The sequence below is a fragment of the Meleagris gallopavo genome, chromosome 3, assembly GCF_905368555.1.
Source record: "Meleagris gallopavo chromosome 3, MGAL_WU_HG_1.1, whole genome shotgun sequence".
NCBI lineage: Eukaryota > Metazoa > Chordata > Aves > Galliformes > Phasianidae > Meleagris > Meleagris gallopavo.
This window is the reverse complement of record NC_139406.1, coordinates 71,475,183-71,492,614: the sequence shown is the minus strand read 5'-3', so window position 1 is coordinate 71,492,614 and position 17,432 is coordinate 71,475,183. Positions and strand designations below refer to the sequence as shown.

Here is a 17,432-nt window from a genome sequence, read left to right as displayed (position 1 = left end):
CAGGAGGATGGGATGCAGACAGCAGGCAGCAGCCTCTGCAGAACTGCTTGGATGCAACTTGAGAGTGCAGCCCCACGCCTTGTTCTTTGTCTCAGTGACCATAAGAGGATAACACAAGTTACAAGAGGTTTTGCAGATAAACGGGTGGCAGTTTTAACCCTGCAGATAGACGTGCTTTGGCTCCCAACTGTGGGGGCACACTGCCTGGCTCCTTTGTGATAAAAGCTGTTTGTACTTTCTCCCACTTGCAGATGACGCCCATTGGCCAACAGGTGCCAAAGCAAGCAGAAGCACAGGGCGACACACGGATGCCTGAGCCCAGGGGCTGTCACAGGGCTCTGTGCTCTGCAGAACATGGAAGGCAGCCCTCAGTGCTAGGGATCCAGCAGCAGGAGCCCCTCCCTCCCAAATGGGTGAATTGCCATCACAATTAGATATTATAACCCATCTATCAGCTCCCTGTTACTTGATTTTTCCATCTATTTAGAACTGTATTTTTCATCTGAGATTTTGGCTAGTAAAAATACCTTATCTACAATTCATGTTATCATAGTGGCAAGGGTCTTCTAACCAAGACAAGCTCCCAAGCACTGCGGTGTACTAGAAATGTTACCTCATAGCTTTGTCCTCACTTATGATCATTTATAGGAACCATTTATCCCATGTAGCATCCTTTCCTTCTTTCCCTTGAAGCCGATTCACGTGGAATGAAACTTTTCCACAAATAAAGAACATGAGGCCCTGGGCACAGGCTACCCAGAGAAGCTGTGGCTGCCCCAGCATTGGAAGCATTCAAGACCAGGTTGGATGGACTCTGGGCCACCTGAGCTGGTGGTCTATTTAGGCTCGCAGATGTGTAAGAGCTTTGTTTCCAATTGCAAGAAGAGATATCACATAAGAGTGTTCCACACTTCTATCTGCCCACCCATCACTGGAAGCATTGCTGGAGTAACCTGTGGACTGATCCAATGTCATCGTGTTATCATCAGGGTGACAGCACAGCATCATGTCACCAGCTGGCTTTATTTCAAAATTGTCTGGGTCTTTTCAGGCTATCTTAGCTGCCTGTGCTCCAGTGACCAGGACACATTACTAACACTCCAGGCCCTTTTCTGCAGAGCTGCTCGCAGTTGGACACCTCTTGCATCTTCAAGTACCTCTTACCTCTCCAAGTAGCAAGGAACTGTCACAGTTGTAAAAAAAAAAAAAAACCTCTTTTGATTCCCTATGCCCGATGGGGCCTTTGGACACCTACAACTGTACCCATGACCAGGGCCACATGTGGTGGCACAGGGCTGGCTGGAGAGAAAGAAGAGACTTCCATTTGGGACACCAAGAGATGCATAGAGACACACTCTTAGGCAGAGGTGTGATAATCAGTGTGGTAAACTTGGAAGAAAAAAAAAAAAAACAAAACCCACAACAGTTTGGATTTCCAGACCCTTCTTTGGATGCAGTATTTCAACCCTCTCCCAGGCAGCCACAGCTAGGGTATGGTTTATTGATGTTCCAGAGAGCTACAGAGGGCTGTCATATCTTGCCTAGCCAGGCTGACATGCACAGCCCAGACAACACAGAAGTAAATGACATTCAATTTGGTTGATATTTAATTACTTTAATAATACATTTGACTGGCAGTTAATCACTTTTCCCCCACGTGACCCTGGTGTTTCTTTACAGCTGATTCCCAGGCGAGACCTTTTGCACTAAGTCTGCAGCTGCTTTGCAATCCAGCACCTCACCATCACCGACCAGCATCACAAACCAGAGGTGAAAAAAGCCAGAAAGAAGCTTGAACCATTCTGAATGCTCCCAGCTCCTTTGGTGGGAGCTGAGCCCACTCTGGGCCCAGTGATGCAGGGACGTCAGGCAGCAGACCAGATGCAGCTTCCATTAGAGAGTACTAATTACATGCTTATAGACTTGGGGTATTTGTGTGCAAGTTGTATTAATCAATGCATATTTACTTTCAGCTTGCAGTCTTTGAAAAGAAGAAAAACCTCACATTCACAGACCAAAATAAAACTGAAACACTTCAAGTATTCAGTAGCTTAAAAACGGTCTGGTTTTGGTGGCTCAACCTGCATTGTAGGAAATGTGAGATAAGAAACTTCACTGTTATCAAAATTGGCCAAATAGGCACTGATAACAGTGCTTTTCCAGGGGGCTGCGTAACAGTCTTCCCTCTGATAAGAAGGCTCTATCTGCTTTTTCAAAAAAGTAAGCATTTCCCACGTGCAGTGGCAGAACCCATTAGAGCCAATGGGATGTTTCTAGACTCCCAGTGCAGCATGGCACCGCCAGCACACCCCAAAGAGTACCCACACTCCTGCATGGCTGCTGGAGCAAGGAGTTACAGGGGAGACTGCCCTCCTTCCATCACTCCTTGTGCAAAAGTGCCAATAGAAGAATAAAACATTAGGTGAGAGCTTTAGGAACTCCTCTACGCTTAAAAAAAAAAAAAATCCAACTCTAAATGAAAGGGATTGTTTTAGTAGAAAAAAAAAAAACTTGTGATGGAATTCTCTCATTTTTTAATGCTGTATTAAAACAAGGAAAAGATTGTACTCTTTCTGGTCAAACAGCATTGTATCGTGTCAAGCAGATTGGTACCTCAACCACAGAGAGCAGCATTAGACAAAACCCCATTTAAGCAACTCTTAACATTAAGCTCCTGCAAAAACCTCAAGGAAGTGCATAAATATTCAGACACACCAGACTCAGTGTAAAGCATCCCAGAAGAAAATTTAAATCTAGATTGCTGAGATGGTAGCATGGTTCTGTTTTGTTGGTATTTTTAGGGGGAAGGTAGCTCACAGGAAATGTTAATTTTTAAAGAGAGATACAGCCTAATTTCCACCATCACTCACCTTGTCTAGAAGGCTTTCTCTGCTTTGCTACCCTCTTCGTCCCCCTTGTACTTTTGTACCAAGCAAGGCACTGCTATGCATTTGGCCATCCCATAACCATTTGCTGCTTCAGAGGAACATAAAATGACCCTGCCCAGATAGCTTTACAGAAACTGAGGTTTCCTTTGGTCAAGGTTTGGCAAGAACCGTAGAACTCCACCTCTCTATCTGCAAAAGATGGAGCAGAGGGGCACAGCCTACCCCAGCACTCACACAGGTACCACAGAGCAAAACAGCATTTCTTGCCCCCTGCTGCATGGCAGAAGGAGGAACCCAGGTGAAGCTCAACAACTGCAGCAGACCCCACTCTTCAATACCCATAACAGTGTAACAAGGATATAAATAAACCATTCTCCTTTAAAACAGGTTGGGTGCTGGGCCTCATAGTAGGCCCCAATTCCTTCTCTTAAACAGAAGATGAAAGACCAAGCCCACATACAGAGACTTCTTTTGCACAGAACTATCAGACAAACACATACAAGGCAACACTTTGATAAAAATATCAAATACAAAATTAGTTCTTAAAAAAACATTTTAAGAAGTTTGATGTTTGTGCAAGATTAATTTAAAAAGCTCTTTTATATTCCAAAAGATCTATTACTAGAGTTTGTAAGTCCAGGCTAAACTATTTCTATGTTAAGAGCAGCTTAATACTTTATTTATTCAACAAGAAACCTGGAGGAATTGTGTGAGTTCAGCATCTTTGCTCTCAGTGAAGGGCCTGGTGATCTGACGACAACGTGTGTACCTGTGAAAATTGTGCACTAACTTAAAGACTTAGAAGTCCATATCATGATTTCCAAATTTCTGATGACTTCTCTTGAGCACAACCAGGGAGCAGTAGCAACCAGGGAATATAATCAGGATCTCCGCTCTAGACTTGCTGCAGTTCTTTGAGCCACCAGAAAGGTTGGAGGAATCTGCACAAGAAAGTACTGCATGTCACCAAAGCCCATGATCGAAAGCAAAGAATTTCTCTGTTTGGTTTTCACATTAAATACATAGGATATGACCAACTCCTGCCACATTCCTTGAAAACCATAAAGTTGTGGAAAATTAAGTGCAATGTTACCACCAACCCCGAAGTGGCAATGCCATCATCCTCCCTCAAACTCAGCAACCTGGACTGGGTGAAAACTACCTGGAATATGAACCCTTTTCCCAACAGGTACAGCTTTCCAGATCCAGATCCGGAATAAAGAGCAAGGTGTGAATAGGATGCAGTGCACCGTTGCGTTGATGCCAGTACACATCCAACTATGGCCTCAAGCTATAGTAGGGATGTTGTATGATGAGGTCTAGCTTTATCAACCCAGCCAAAAAACAGCTTGTTGATTAAGGACAGTCACTTTTGTCCTCAGATATGTTTCACTGTACTTAGCGGGGATCCAAATAGCTGATAGCTGCAGGTGAAGATGTTGTCCAGAAGTGGATTATGCTTGGGGCTGAAATTGCCCTTATGTCAGAGGACACACTGAAAAAGAAGAGCTTTTTTATTGTTATTTTTCAAGGAACAGGTGAGGAGAGTAAAGAAAATTGCTTAAAAAGACAATCTTCTCACGTCTGACTATGACTTTTAAAAAAACTAGGTATTACAGAAGGATTTTTGTAAGCATACTTCCATATGCTCCTTTAAGACTGCTGCATAACAAAGCGCACTGTGCAGCCATCAATGCACTGCTTTTTCAGTTCTACTTGTGTTTTCCTCCACAAATGCTTTCTGGGTGACTTCACCCTTTGACTGCTCATATACAGAAGATCAAGTAAACCAAGCTTGAAAGGCTGAAATGGTCTCATCAGGAAGCTCACAAAAGCAAGAAAGTAGCTGCCAGCTATAAAAACACCATCTACTCCATTGCTGTAATTTTACAGCAGTGGAGTTTAAATTTCAAGGATTAGAACTAGATTTTGCAGTTACCTAAGCAAAGTGACTCCTTCTGTCTAATCAACACTACATCCTGCTTCTAAAAGCTTCAGTGCACTGCTAGCGGAGTAACATCTCACACCTCAGTGCTGTCTCTGAACAGCTTTCTTGAGGCTCTCAGCCTCAACACCCAAGGAGTTGGAGCCCTAGGTAGTATGCAAAGCAGCAACGCACAAGAACGCTGGAATAGTCAAAATCCTTTCAGAGGTGGCTTCAATGTAGCCAAGGTCTTACAAATCAGTTGCCACCCTAGACCTAGCAAAGAACAACAATATTCCCAGAACAGCAAATGGAAACTGATGTTGAGTATGGTGTCTATCTGGAGCAAGCACTTATGATACCCCCAAACTTGCTTTATGGGGTTTGTTATCCTTACCTTCTCTAAGGAAGTCTAACTGCTGGGACCTTTAAATGCAAATACATTCTTTGGACACTCTCCTGGCCAGATCACTTGTGCGTACAAATCCATCCTCTGCTGCATACTACAAACACAAGTTAAGATAGAAGCAATCAGAAGCCAAACTAGTGTAGTAGGTAGCTAGCAGTTGGCTGTGCTACTTTAACCTTTATTAAAGCTCTGGGCAGATAAAGTTCAGACTATATGATTAGACATTTCTGATGTGTCTATTGCCATGGTATCAAGAGCCATTCAGCAACAGAATCTACACTGGGACAAGTAGCCTGCCTAACAGCTCAGCACATGGGTGCACATAGTATCCTTTTCAAGGCAACTGTGTAGACTCCAGCAGCCACAACCAACTGGTCCTTGGCTTCAGACACAAACACACCTCCTGCACCATCAGAGCCAAGAAACTCTCCAGGTCTCTAAGGGCCAACTTAACACATTTGCTATTAGGTGGGTCTACACAGGCCATTTGCTCTGATACTGATAACACTGAGAAGTGTCATGACTCCTATCTATTATTGAAGACTGAATTAAAGGAAAGAAACAAAACCACATAAAACCTTCATACTTTTTTTGTTTAAGGCCACTTTGACTATTTTCTTATCTCCTTTGCTTGTCTTCGAGCACCTCCCATTTTCAGAAGTATTTCCACTTGGATCGAGATCACCTCTACTTTTGTTCTCCAAACCCAGGGCTCTAAAAACAGCATGGGAAAAGTCTCTGCTAGGGACTATTAACCTGTCCTTCATTTGCTTACATCTGTGATAAATCCTTAGCTCCTGACACTTGTGAATAGTAGCTTTAGCCTAAAGGCCGCTTTCCCAAGAGGCTTTCTGAAGCAGGAGAGACAGGGGAGTAGAAAGGAGTCCTATGCTGTTAGCCTATGCTGTCTTATCTTCTCCAGTTCTTCTGCACCTTCAGTAGGTACATCCATAGGCAAATGCGTTCTTGCTGCTTTCTGCCTTCCTTAATTCCCAATGCTCACAAATTCCTTACTCATCTTCAGTGCTGTGCTCAAGTGGACAGCTCAGTCACAGCAGATGACAACAAGCAGCTCCAGCATACAAGAAATGCTCCTGGACACAGCATATATATGGTCATGGTTTCTCCTCAGATCAAAGTCTTCAAGAGGTATCACTAAGTAAACATAACCGAGGACTCACACAAATTCTTCAACAGTGAATTACTAACCACATCCATAGGAGCAGTTTACAATGCTTGTTTACTCCCACAGTATTGTGTTCCTGGGTACCTTCATCAACAATTCTTCACTGAAGACTCCACTAGGTAGCAGAGATGGACTCATGCCAATAGGGGACACTCACAATCACCTACATCACTTTGGAGCTTTTTGTCAGAGAAACAACCATGGGGAGTTAAGATTTTATATGAAGATGCTATGCTCCAGCATAAGTTTATCACAAATATCTGGTGCTAACGGTTCCTTGTAAGCCTTTTCCATAGTATTATTAACTCTGCTAATTTCTACTAGCACAGTCCATACACATATCTACTATACAACTTCTCAAACACAAGATTCAGCGGTCACCTTATGGTATTGCAGGGATTGAAAATAAGTCTGCCTAACAGTGCTCCATTCAGCTTTGGACTTCACTGCCATAACATGCTGTATATGATCACAAAATTTTAGATGCCATTAAATAGCAATGAGATAAACCTATGGCAGATGTACCCATCCGTTGTTGGGATGGAAGCTCCAGGACAGTGCTCTCCACCAGCTGCCTGCCAAATGCATCCAATAAAAGAGCATTCCACAGCTGCTGGCAATGCTGACTTTGCGCCAAGACTCTAGAGCACTTGCTAATTCACAACACCAGCTTGGAGACAAACAGCTTCTGTGACAGATTAGGCTAAAGGCACTATCTGCACTGAGGTTCCAGTACAAGAGAGCATTGGAACTGCTTTTTGCCATTTCAGCATTTCCTCAAACTGAAGGGTGTCAACCTTTGGGAAGAACAGCAGAGGAATACCTAGAACGGTGCTCACTCAAGGCAGAAAGGCAGCAGATAGAGGATGCCATTAATAGTATCCAAGCTCAGTAAGTAGCTGTTCTAAGCTATCGTGGTCTGACAACGATATGACAAGGTGGAATGGTTTTAAACTAGAAGAAAGGAGATTTAGATCAGATGTCAGGGAAATTTTTCACTCAGAGGACAGTAAGGCACTGGTACACCTGCCCAGAGAGCTAGTGGATGCCCCATCCCTGGAAGTACTCAAAGCCAGGTTGGATGAGGCTCTGGGCAGCCTGAACTGGTGGGGGGCAACCCTGCATATAGCATGGAGTAGGAACTGGATGGTCTTTAATCTCCTTTCCAATCCAATTCTGTAATTCTTCAGTTAAACAAAGCCCAAAAGCAAGTACTGACATGTTTTATAAAGGGTCAGAGAAGATTTCTACAACCATTCTTAATATCACTATATTATGATGCAGTGCAAGATCTAAACTCTTTCCACATCAATATAATTCCTGAAATCAAACATGAAGTGTTTCCCTGTACAGCCTTTTTTTCCATATAAGTTGATCTTTCTTCTTGGGTCTAATTGACAACCAGATTGGATTTTTTCCAAATCAATATTTCTGAGACTGTAATACTCTCCAAAGACTCTCAAGATAAAACACAATTAAACTTTAGAAATCAGTTCTGGGTGCAAGAACAAGTTCTCACATGTTGATGCTGGCATTCAGACAGCATTTATTTGCCTCAAGGGATCCCGAACATTAATCACTAAAATCTTATGGAGAAACTTTGAGGATCACTGCCTCTCCTGTTTGATTTCCTATCTCTCCCCTCCCCGCCCTTGTACATTTGCTTAATAGATAATGATATCCAGAAAGAAGCCCTGATTTATATTGAAAGTAGGTGAGAGCTGGGAGCAGTCAGCACGTGTAACCAAGCAGATCTGCAGATCTCTGCCAACTATTTGGCAGGTCAGTTGATAGAAACATAGACGTGCCAGCACTATTTGCACTTAGGAGCAGGTACATGCATAGACATAATTTGCAGGTTTCAGTTCACTCCTTGTAGATCTCTCCCTGTTTTTCCTACAGCTTTGTTCTTCGTAGCCCTGAAAAAGGGTTCAGGTTGTTATGTATTAACTATTTCCTGCTCTATGACAACAGATACTGAACTACATCAGGCTACTGATTGACAGCTTACATTAATTTCCGTGCTGTAGGCCAGAGCCTGTATTGCAGGTAAGTCTTACAACACAACCCTCACTGTGCTGCACAGAGGAACACTGCTAGATAAAGCTTGACAAAGACATGAAAAGAGAGTGGGCAGGAAAGAGCAACCTGTAGGACCTGTCTACTGGTGTTACACACTTTCCCCATCTTCAGTTTTACTGAAGCATGCAAGCAGCAAACAGAAAACCAAGAAATTGTAACAGATCACCCCGATATCCTACAACAAGGGGACATTTTTCAACAGGGATTCCCCAACAGGGATTTTCAGCTACTTCTTAGGCTACAGATCATGGCTATAATGCACATGCATACACCAACTTGCAGCATAATACTTGTAACACTCATTACTGGAAAACAGCCCCAAAGCAGAAGGAAACAAAACTTTGGTGTACAGTCTTTTAAGGGGTAATTCACATAGAGTTTGAGAGAGGTGAAACTAGTCTGTTCTGTGGTGTCATTACCAGAGCTGGAAGTTTTAACCTGGTACTTTGTTCTCAAAAAATTAACAAGATACACTAATAGCAAAAGAATTTACATAACCACAATAATTCTTTTCTAAGGCTGACATGTTTATGCATTTTTAAAGAAAGAAAGGCCATATAACTTGACAAATACCAAAGTATGAGTGCTAAATCATAAGGTCATCTGTTAATCAAATAGAAACATTTAAATCTGTGATTGTCCTTTAATCACAGACAAATATCACATGCTGTTCTCATAGGCTCTTTTTTTAAACCAAGCTTTCAATATTAAGGAGTTGTATTCCAAGACAAATACCTCCACCTCTAGAGACACCAAAAGCTCCTTAGGCAGAGATGCTATCTCTGCACTTAAGCAGATAACCCGCTGCAGACTCAACACACCTAACCAGCCTGCCATGTCCCATCCATGCAAGGCAGCAGTGTGACAACAAGCAGTAATGGAACAGTGCCAGAAGTGCTGGTTGCCACAAAACTGCAACAGCTTGCCCTAAGCAGTGTTGGGAACCACAGCCCAATGCCCCAGTAGAAGGCTACTGCTGAGTAAAGAGAAGCGTCCAGCAACATCTGTGTTCTCTGAGTTACCTGAAATCACATTGTCACCACCAGTGAAGTTAAAAAAACAAAACAAAATGCAGCCACCTGCATAGATGATGCAGGTACCTTAAGGCACAAAGGAAAAAAAAAAATCACCTCTCACAACAAGGAACATTTTGTAAGTATGCAAAAGGACAAACCATCCTCAAATTGATCTCCTCACTTAGCTTGCACAAATGTTTTAGTATAAACTAATCACCCCCCAATAATCTGAATGTTTTACTAGATAGCAGAGAATGAGTCAGAAGATAAAATAAGAACTGCCGACTAAACATTAGCACATTCAGTGTATTCCGTGAACAAAAGGAACTCACATCTTCAAGAGCAACCATTGACAACCATGTTGGTATAAACTGATCTCTGATACTGCTACCAGCAGCAACTTGTTTTAAGCTTTATGAATTTTGAGGGCTTTTTTTTTTGTTGTTGTTGTTTGGGTTTTGTTTCTAAAGACAATTTTACTCTCTTGGAAGGAAGATAACCATTGATCAAGGCATTATGATTCTGCTGCCTTTCAGGCATTGAGACTGTTTGATTGAGATCTATGAGTGAGAAGATAATGATAGACCATGGAGGCATGTAACAAAATTAGCATACAGATTAAAAAAACCAGTCCTTAGCAAGAGAACGTGGAGGTAGACTACCATATAACCTTGGATTTCCTCATGCAGGAAGTACCAGAATCAGAAGTACCAGAATCATGACTCTCTACCTCATACCAAGACACTAATTTAAATCACTGCAATGGACAGAGTGTACATATATGGGGTTAAGATGCTATTTCCCTGTTATTTAACTAAGCTTGGCTGGATACAATCATATTTTCATTGTAAGAGTTTATTGTGCTCAAAAGCAGAAACAATCTCTCCTTCAAACAAACAATACTTCAAAGATGCTAATGAATAAGCTCACCTTCCAAGCTTAGTTCAATAGCACACACATTTACCATAGGACACCAAGCATAAGAACATTCTTCCAGTTACTTCAAGTTCAAAAGACTTCCTGAGACAGACATCATTTCTGTGTTCACCTACCCTTGAGTTTATTCCATCTGCTTGAGCCCACACCAGTTTTCAGCCTCCAGAACATTTTTTGGCTATGAGTCTCATGAGCATAGTACTCACTGAACATTAACTGCCTCACTCTTCAACTATTTTTTTTTTTTTTATTTTCAAGCAATAAAGTGGGTTCCTACAATTAAGCTTTTTGATGGCAACTTGAGATTTTAAAGGCTCTGCTTAGGACTGATCATATGGCATTAGAACTGAGTAAATACAGTAAGACTTAAGCTTGTTTCAGAGCTATAGGGTTTATAGCTTTAACTTTCAATTTTCTGTATGGTATGGTTTACACAGCACTTGCTAACAGTTGCCAAGTAATGCAACCATTCATAAATTCCTACATACTAGCACACCTGTTTGCCCAGGATTAGGCAAAGGAAGAAACCCATCCTTCCCATGAACCTCTCAGAAGCCTGGGAATAGGCAGCAATAAAGACCACCAATTTGCTGTCAGAACATGTTGCTAGATAAAATTACAAGCTGAACAGAGATATCAAAGATTGACAGAGCCAGAATAACTTGCTCTCCCTCCTTTTCATTAGTAGTTCACCAAAGCTATCTTACTAGCATAGAGAGCATCCATTTCTTTACATTCTCATGTTTCATGACTGAAGTTAAAAGAATATTGAGAATAGTCTGAGAGTTTCATACATAGAAAAACCAAAACAATCCTTCCCAACCCCAACTCTGCTGATTACCATGTAGGGAAAGAAACGAAAGAAACTGGCTGTTATAAAGCAGTTTGACCTTGCAAAACACAAGCTGTAGAACCTTTTGGCAGCAAGTCAAAGAAACTTTCCTTATTGCTATAAATATTCACTACGTAGATTTACGAACCATTGTCTGATCATTAGGCATCAGCTCTGTATTGCCTTTCCATGTACATGCATTTAAATGCACCGCTTACTACAGAAGATACTCCATTCTTTGCTGCTGCACGTTTAACTTTTTTTGAGTTAAATTTCAGAACCAGAAAAATCCATTTACAAGTTCCGTTTGCTATGTGAAAGGGAAATGATTACTTATTGCACCTTTTATAAAGTATGAGAATGTGCATAAAAAAAAAAATAAGAATTGCTTCATCTAGGAAGATGCTTTCTACAAGGGATCACTACTACTATTAGTCATATACAAATTGTCTGATATCAAATATTTATTCTGGACAGAAAAAAAAAAAAACAATTTCCAGATCACAAACAGATGTCATTAAATGGAAAGCATCCAAGTTCGCTCCAGAAATCTTTTCATTTGAGAGAATAATAAAAAAGAGACAAGTACTTGTAATCCTCATAAGAATTACTATATAGTTTCCAAAGAATTTTATAGCACCATCAGTTAGTTAAGGACATAAAAAAGGATATTTTCACTTGGGATTGATCAGGCTGTAACCAGCATAACCAACAGCCCAAGCAGCCAACAACAGGACTCATGTGGAGCCCTACTCAGTGTGAGGTCTCTGTAGGGCTTGGTGCTAAGTCTGTAGTAGCAGTTCTATAGTCACCATAAGAACCACAATATGCTAAAGTCACACCAAACTACTACTTGACATACAGAGCTATTATATTGAGAAATGTGTTTTATATTGCCAGTGCAAGTTCTGGAATTTTATTTTTCTTGATCTTACATTAAAGAGGCTGAGTTTGGTAACAAGTCATAACCATAGGACAGTCAAGAAGGCATTATAAAAAATAATGCATGGGTGCAGAAAACACTTTAATGAAAAAACAGGCAGTTCACAGACATTCTGATTTAGCTTAAAGTAATAAGAAAACTTTGTTTATCTTACAAAGTAGGAGCCCGCACTGGTCAACAACTTCATAAGTAATTATTTGGACCCTCTTCCAGAGATAAGAAAACTCTTCTCAGAACCTGATAGAAAATTTGGTGTTCTTTATCAGGTTCTCTGACAGATGAGGAGTGTTTTATGGCTTATGGGAACACAGCTCTTTTCAAGGCCTCATGACTGCAGAGAATAAGCATCACCAAGAGTCTCCAACAGTCTGTTCTGCAGAAAACAGTTAATATCTCCAGAAGAGCCAAAAGCCCTTTGTGTGAGGTGTTCATGAGGTCAGGAATGTATGCTTCAAGGCACATATGCCTCACATATGCATTCAATTCACGTATACTTCAAAGCAATACTTTCATAAATAAGTAAACAAGAGCATTTTCACAATGAAGGTCAATTGTACTTTATTACAAAAACAAAGAGGCAGCAAAAGTTCCCAATCCACCCCTTCTGAAAAGGGGCCAAGGATTTCTTTACGGACACGAGAAGATATAGTGCACACATCAGCTCCCACAGAGGGCATAACAATGCAAACAAATTGAAGAGGCACGTCAAAAAAATTCCTACTGTAACCACGTGACTTATGTTTTAAAAATACTCTAAAACTTGGGAAAGCCCTAGGTATCCTGAAGTTGTTTCCCTGAACAAGATACTGAACAAGCTGATCTTGGTAGCACAAGCCTTTAGCATGACAGACAATGTTCTTTTGAGAGTTTTGTGCATTTGCTGCAAAAAGACTTCTTTGTTCCTGTTTGATTTCTCTTCTGCTTTACCTGGGGTAGTACGCCGTGTAGTTCATGAAGAGCTGAGCCCCAGCAGGGTAGTATGCTGTGGAGGGCTGGAACGTCCGCGGGTTCAGGAGTACAGATGGCTGATATAGAGCAGCTTCTGTTGGCACAACTGCAGAAGGAGCCGGAAAGGAGTAAGACGGGGGTGAAAGGCCTAAAGCAGACAAACGGAGAACAGATTAAAACCTTTTATATTCCAGCATATGCACGACCTTCATTACTGAGCAACTCTGCGCTAAGTGAAGAGCTTTCACAAGTTCTTCATTTTCCTGCTCATCACAGAAAATAAATCTGAGGCACGGATACAGGCCTGACTCCAAGACCAAGGTGTGTACTTCCAACCCCTTGTCAAAAGCGAAATAAGACACAAAAAAGCCATCTCTTGCTCTGCGACTTGGGTCTCTTTATGAGAAGGAAAGCAGTTTTTCTTATTTAGGCTCAGATTTTAGCATAGTCTCCAGCCAAGTGAAACAATTCTCCACTGTAAGAAAACTGCAATGCCTGAAATCTGCCTAACACACCCAGCACAGGGGACATCATTTCATCCTGATACTCCCTATCCTCCAAACAGCTCTGTCTTCAACAACAGAGTGGGAAAAGCCATGGCTTTGCAGTTTCTCACATTAATATTCAGTTTAAAAATAAAAACGAACAAAAAAAGCAACTGCAAGAGGCAAGGCATTACAAGACCTCACAGCCAAGAGTTCACTCTCCCCCTTCTTCTTTCCTTCTTCCCTTTTTCTCCCCTCTTTCCACTACCATAACAGTGAAATTCAGACAGCCCTGAATAAAAGACAGAAGCTTATTTTAAAGCAACAGTCAGCATCTCACTGCACTGTGGGATAGGAAAAAATAAAAGTAAAAAATAATCACTTGCATTGTAATTAGAAGTGGGAACACTGCCATCTAAGAGCTTCCAAACTTTGGGATTCCTGTTCAATAACCCATTCCATGAGCTCTCCGGAGAAGCTTCCAATTCCTATCCAGAATATCTGTCACATGTAGGGCTGCATAATGCAGATCCCTTCTTGGATACTTGCGTTGCAATAAATGCTAGTAGACTGTAAATCTCAACTCTTAAGGATTAGCTGAAGATCTATTCACAGCTCAAGACAAACCACACCCAGGAAGTTCACTATCAGATTAGCTGCTCTGACTATCCAGGGTTAGAGGATGTTTCTTAGAAAAGGCACAATCATCAGTAATACTTCTGCATAGAAGGAGAGAAAGAAAGCTTCTACCCAACTGCCTTGTCATTTATTATCTTGGAAGCAACGTATTATTTCTCCCATAGGCTCAGATTTATATGGCATACATAAGTCCTTAAGTTCTTAAAGCACTGTCCCCAAATGTTTGTCTAGATCATCCTAATAGCTCTGGAGAGCGTAACTATACATGAAATACAATTCCTGCAGTTATCTCAGGCCAAAAATAAGTGTGTTTATCTTCCACAGAGGCAACTCAGTTCTGTACAAACAACAGAAAGCTAAGGAAGAGTTCAGTCAGTAGTGGTACGTAGAGCACGAGGTTAAGTCCAAAGGAGAGCCTTACCAATGGTTTCATAAATTAAGTTTTGAGAGCAAAAGGGCAAGGACTTACTTGACATGTTCACCATGATAAAAAGTGTAAATACAAATCAGCTTAAATGGGAAACTTCTTTAAGCCCTAGGCAGTCAAATTATTTTTTCCATTGGCATGGCTCACCCTGGCCAGCTTGTTTCAAGAAGGGGAAGGCAAGTCTGTTACTGGAAAAGCAAGAAGAATTTCGAAGTAGTTCTTCAATCATAGTAATCCACAACCAAAGGGAAAAATGAACGCAAGCTGCTGCTGATTTTAGATGGAGTGGCCTTATTTTACCACCCCCATCTGAGACTTTTCCAAGAAAGAGAATCAGAATCAAGAAAGCAGCTCCAACACCTACCCGCACACAGCATACAGTATTGGCAAGACCCATGCAAAACTTACATGGTAACTTACATGGTGGTGGGGACAAGCCATTTCGATTTAAAGTGCCCCCCATTAACACAAAGTTCATCTCCTCAGCAGAACACTGAAAGACTTCAATGTATCTGTCCTTCATAGTCTTCTTATGACACTTCTGTGCAGCCAGAAAAGCTCGGTCTGCAGATTTCATCTGAATAAAAGCATCTCCCGATGGACGTCCCTGCAAACAAGGCAGATGAGGGAATGTTTTTGGATCTCCCATGAATTAGCAACATAATATTTCTGCTGTTATAAAAAACAAAAAAAAAAAAAACAGAAAAACAAAGCAGTCTTGAATCATAAAAATATTTATCTCCAAAGTTAAGCACATTCAGTCATCCCTACAGACTCCTACACCTACCAGTGTGTTTAAAGTCTCCCTGAGGTTCCCCACTATTACTGGGGAATCCTGATCTGCCCACTGCATCTCATGTTCCCTCTTCCCTCTTATGCTAACTTAACTGAGAAAACAAATACAGTCAAGTGCTAAGCTATATTTTTCTTCTTAAGGCCAGCATGGGCCAGAATATTTTGCAATGGCACTAGCCTATATCTAATCAAGTAGGTAAGCTTGGTGCGAACTTACAGAGAAGAAAAAGTACATCTTTACAAACAGCTGTGAATGGGATAAACATGGAGTCACTTCAGCCACATACAACTGCCAACTCTAAGTAGCCAAAACCAGAGGTAAAGCTCTGAAGTCAGTTCTGACTTCAGTTCTGGGCTAGTTCTCATTTCTGAGGGAAGAACAACCACATCACTATCCTTTACAGACTTGGTTCTAACTCTCTCATCAGAAACAGGGATAGCAGGAGTAGGGAGAATATTCAGAAAGATAATCACATAGTTAGGTACCTGGAGAGAAAAATAAATAAAAGTATCTGACAGCTTTGGGCAAAGGTGGCTGGTAGCCCACAGGTCTATACACACACCCCAGTTTCTTCCTCCAGTTTTTTAATCATTTCTCACAAGGGCTGATACTTGCAGAAACCACTACTTGTGCTTTAGCATCTACGTCTTATTATTTGTTCCCCAAGCCGTGCTCATTCCTTATCTATGGCTAGATCAAGTTTTCAAAGACAAAGAAATCTCAAGATAGAGAGGTACTGCAGTAACTGTAGCCCCCACTCTCTTCCCAAGCTTCTCAAATGTGAAGCTTCACTCTAGGAAAAGGAACCATTTTGCATTTTCAATGTAGTCTTAGTGTAGCTCAGAGCAACTTTAGAACCATTTTTTACAAAGCAGTAATCAGTACAACCACTGAGGGCATCTCTGTGGAGTACGTATGAGAAGCTGCCTTCTCCTTCCTTAAGTCAAAAAGCTACACAGATGGACTAGGAGATAACATTTACCTTTGTCTGAAAGGTTTTGGTAGAAACTGCCTCCAGCAAACAATGGCAAATATCTGACTATCTGCCCTGACTATACAGGACAGTGAGCTGTTAATCTGCGTACTTGGCCTGGCCATTTAAGGGAACACTGCAGTTTAGGAGATCTGAAGTTTAGCTAAGCTTAAGGACTTGTGCCATAGGAAATCCTTACACCTCTAGAAGACCACAGTCACTGATATCCTCATGCATTACCTGAGGCACACTGTTCACCAAAGCAGGGGCAAATCGCTCTTTGCGAGATAACACTGACCACAGTTTTGTTTTGAAGATATACCTTCCATAAGGGGAATTAAGCACCCTATTGAGCAGGGCTGTTCAGTTCAAGCCTCCAACAGTGCAGGATGACAGTGCTATGGGAACACTTTCCTCTCCCCTCAAATTAAAAAAAAAAAAAACAAAAAACAAAAAACAACAACAAAAAAACCAACAGAACTATGGCTTAGCTTTTAGGCATATGGGTCTCACTGGTAGAAACCACTCTACACAAAATGCAGCAGCTGTTAAAGCATGGTTCAAACACACTCATCTATGGTGAGTACACTTTTAGAAGGAAAGCCAATTAATGCCATTGGTGACAGTCCCAAAAGCGCTCCCCTCCTGGTAATGATACCGAGCCTGTTCACGTATCCAACCAGCAATAAGGCACCTACCAACCTGGTGATTTAGCACCATGTGAACGCCGTGGGTCCGAATGTCTGTAGAGAACTCTCCCAAGAAATCCAGGATGTCCTCAATAGTGGCAGCATAGGGAAGTCCACGCAAACGTATACAGTCTCTGACATTAGTTGGAGGCACAAACTGCTGAGGTAATACTGGAAGAATAGGAGGTGTTGGGAGAGGAATGAGAGGTGTGGAAGAGTACCTATTCAGCACCTGTGTAAGACAGAAACAAAGGTTACA

At 41.5% G+C, this 17,432-nt stretch overlaps 1 protein-coding gene across 5 annotated transcripts in view; it reads right to left on the bottom strand.

The window, feature by feature from the left end:
- Positions 1 to 1,594: 1,594 nt before the first annotated feature.
- The window catches only part of ESRP1 (epithelial splicing regulatory protein 1), a 32,469-nt gene continuing 16,631 nt past the window's right edge, over positions 1,595 to 17,432 (bottom strand). Inside the window, exons 11-15 of one of the 5 annotated variants that reach the window (XM_085221424.1) lie at positions 17,187 to 17,405; positions 15,124 to 15,322; positions 13,144 to 13,312; positions 5,210 to 5,315; positions 1,595 to 3,829 (exon numbers count right to left, since the gene is read on the bottom strand). In XM_085221424.1, coding sequence (XP_085077550.1) covers positions 5,225 to 5,315; positions 13,144 to 13,312; positions 15,124 to 15,322; positions 17,187 to 17,405 — 678 coding nt within the window. In that variant the 3' untranslated portion in view covers positions 1,595 to 3,829; positions 5,210 to 5,224. Of the gene's footprint in view, positions 3,830 to 5,209; positions 5,316 to 13,143; positions 13,313 to 15,123; positions 15,323 to 17,182; positions 17,406 to 17,432 lie in introns of those variants that run through there. The other 4 variants (XM_085221422.1, XM_085221423.1, XR_014882616.1 and 1 more) reach the window with 4 other exon arrangements.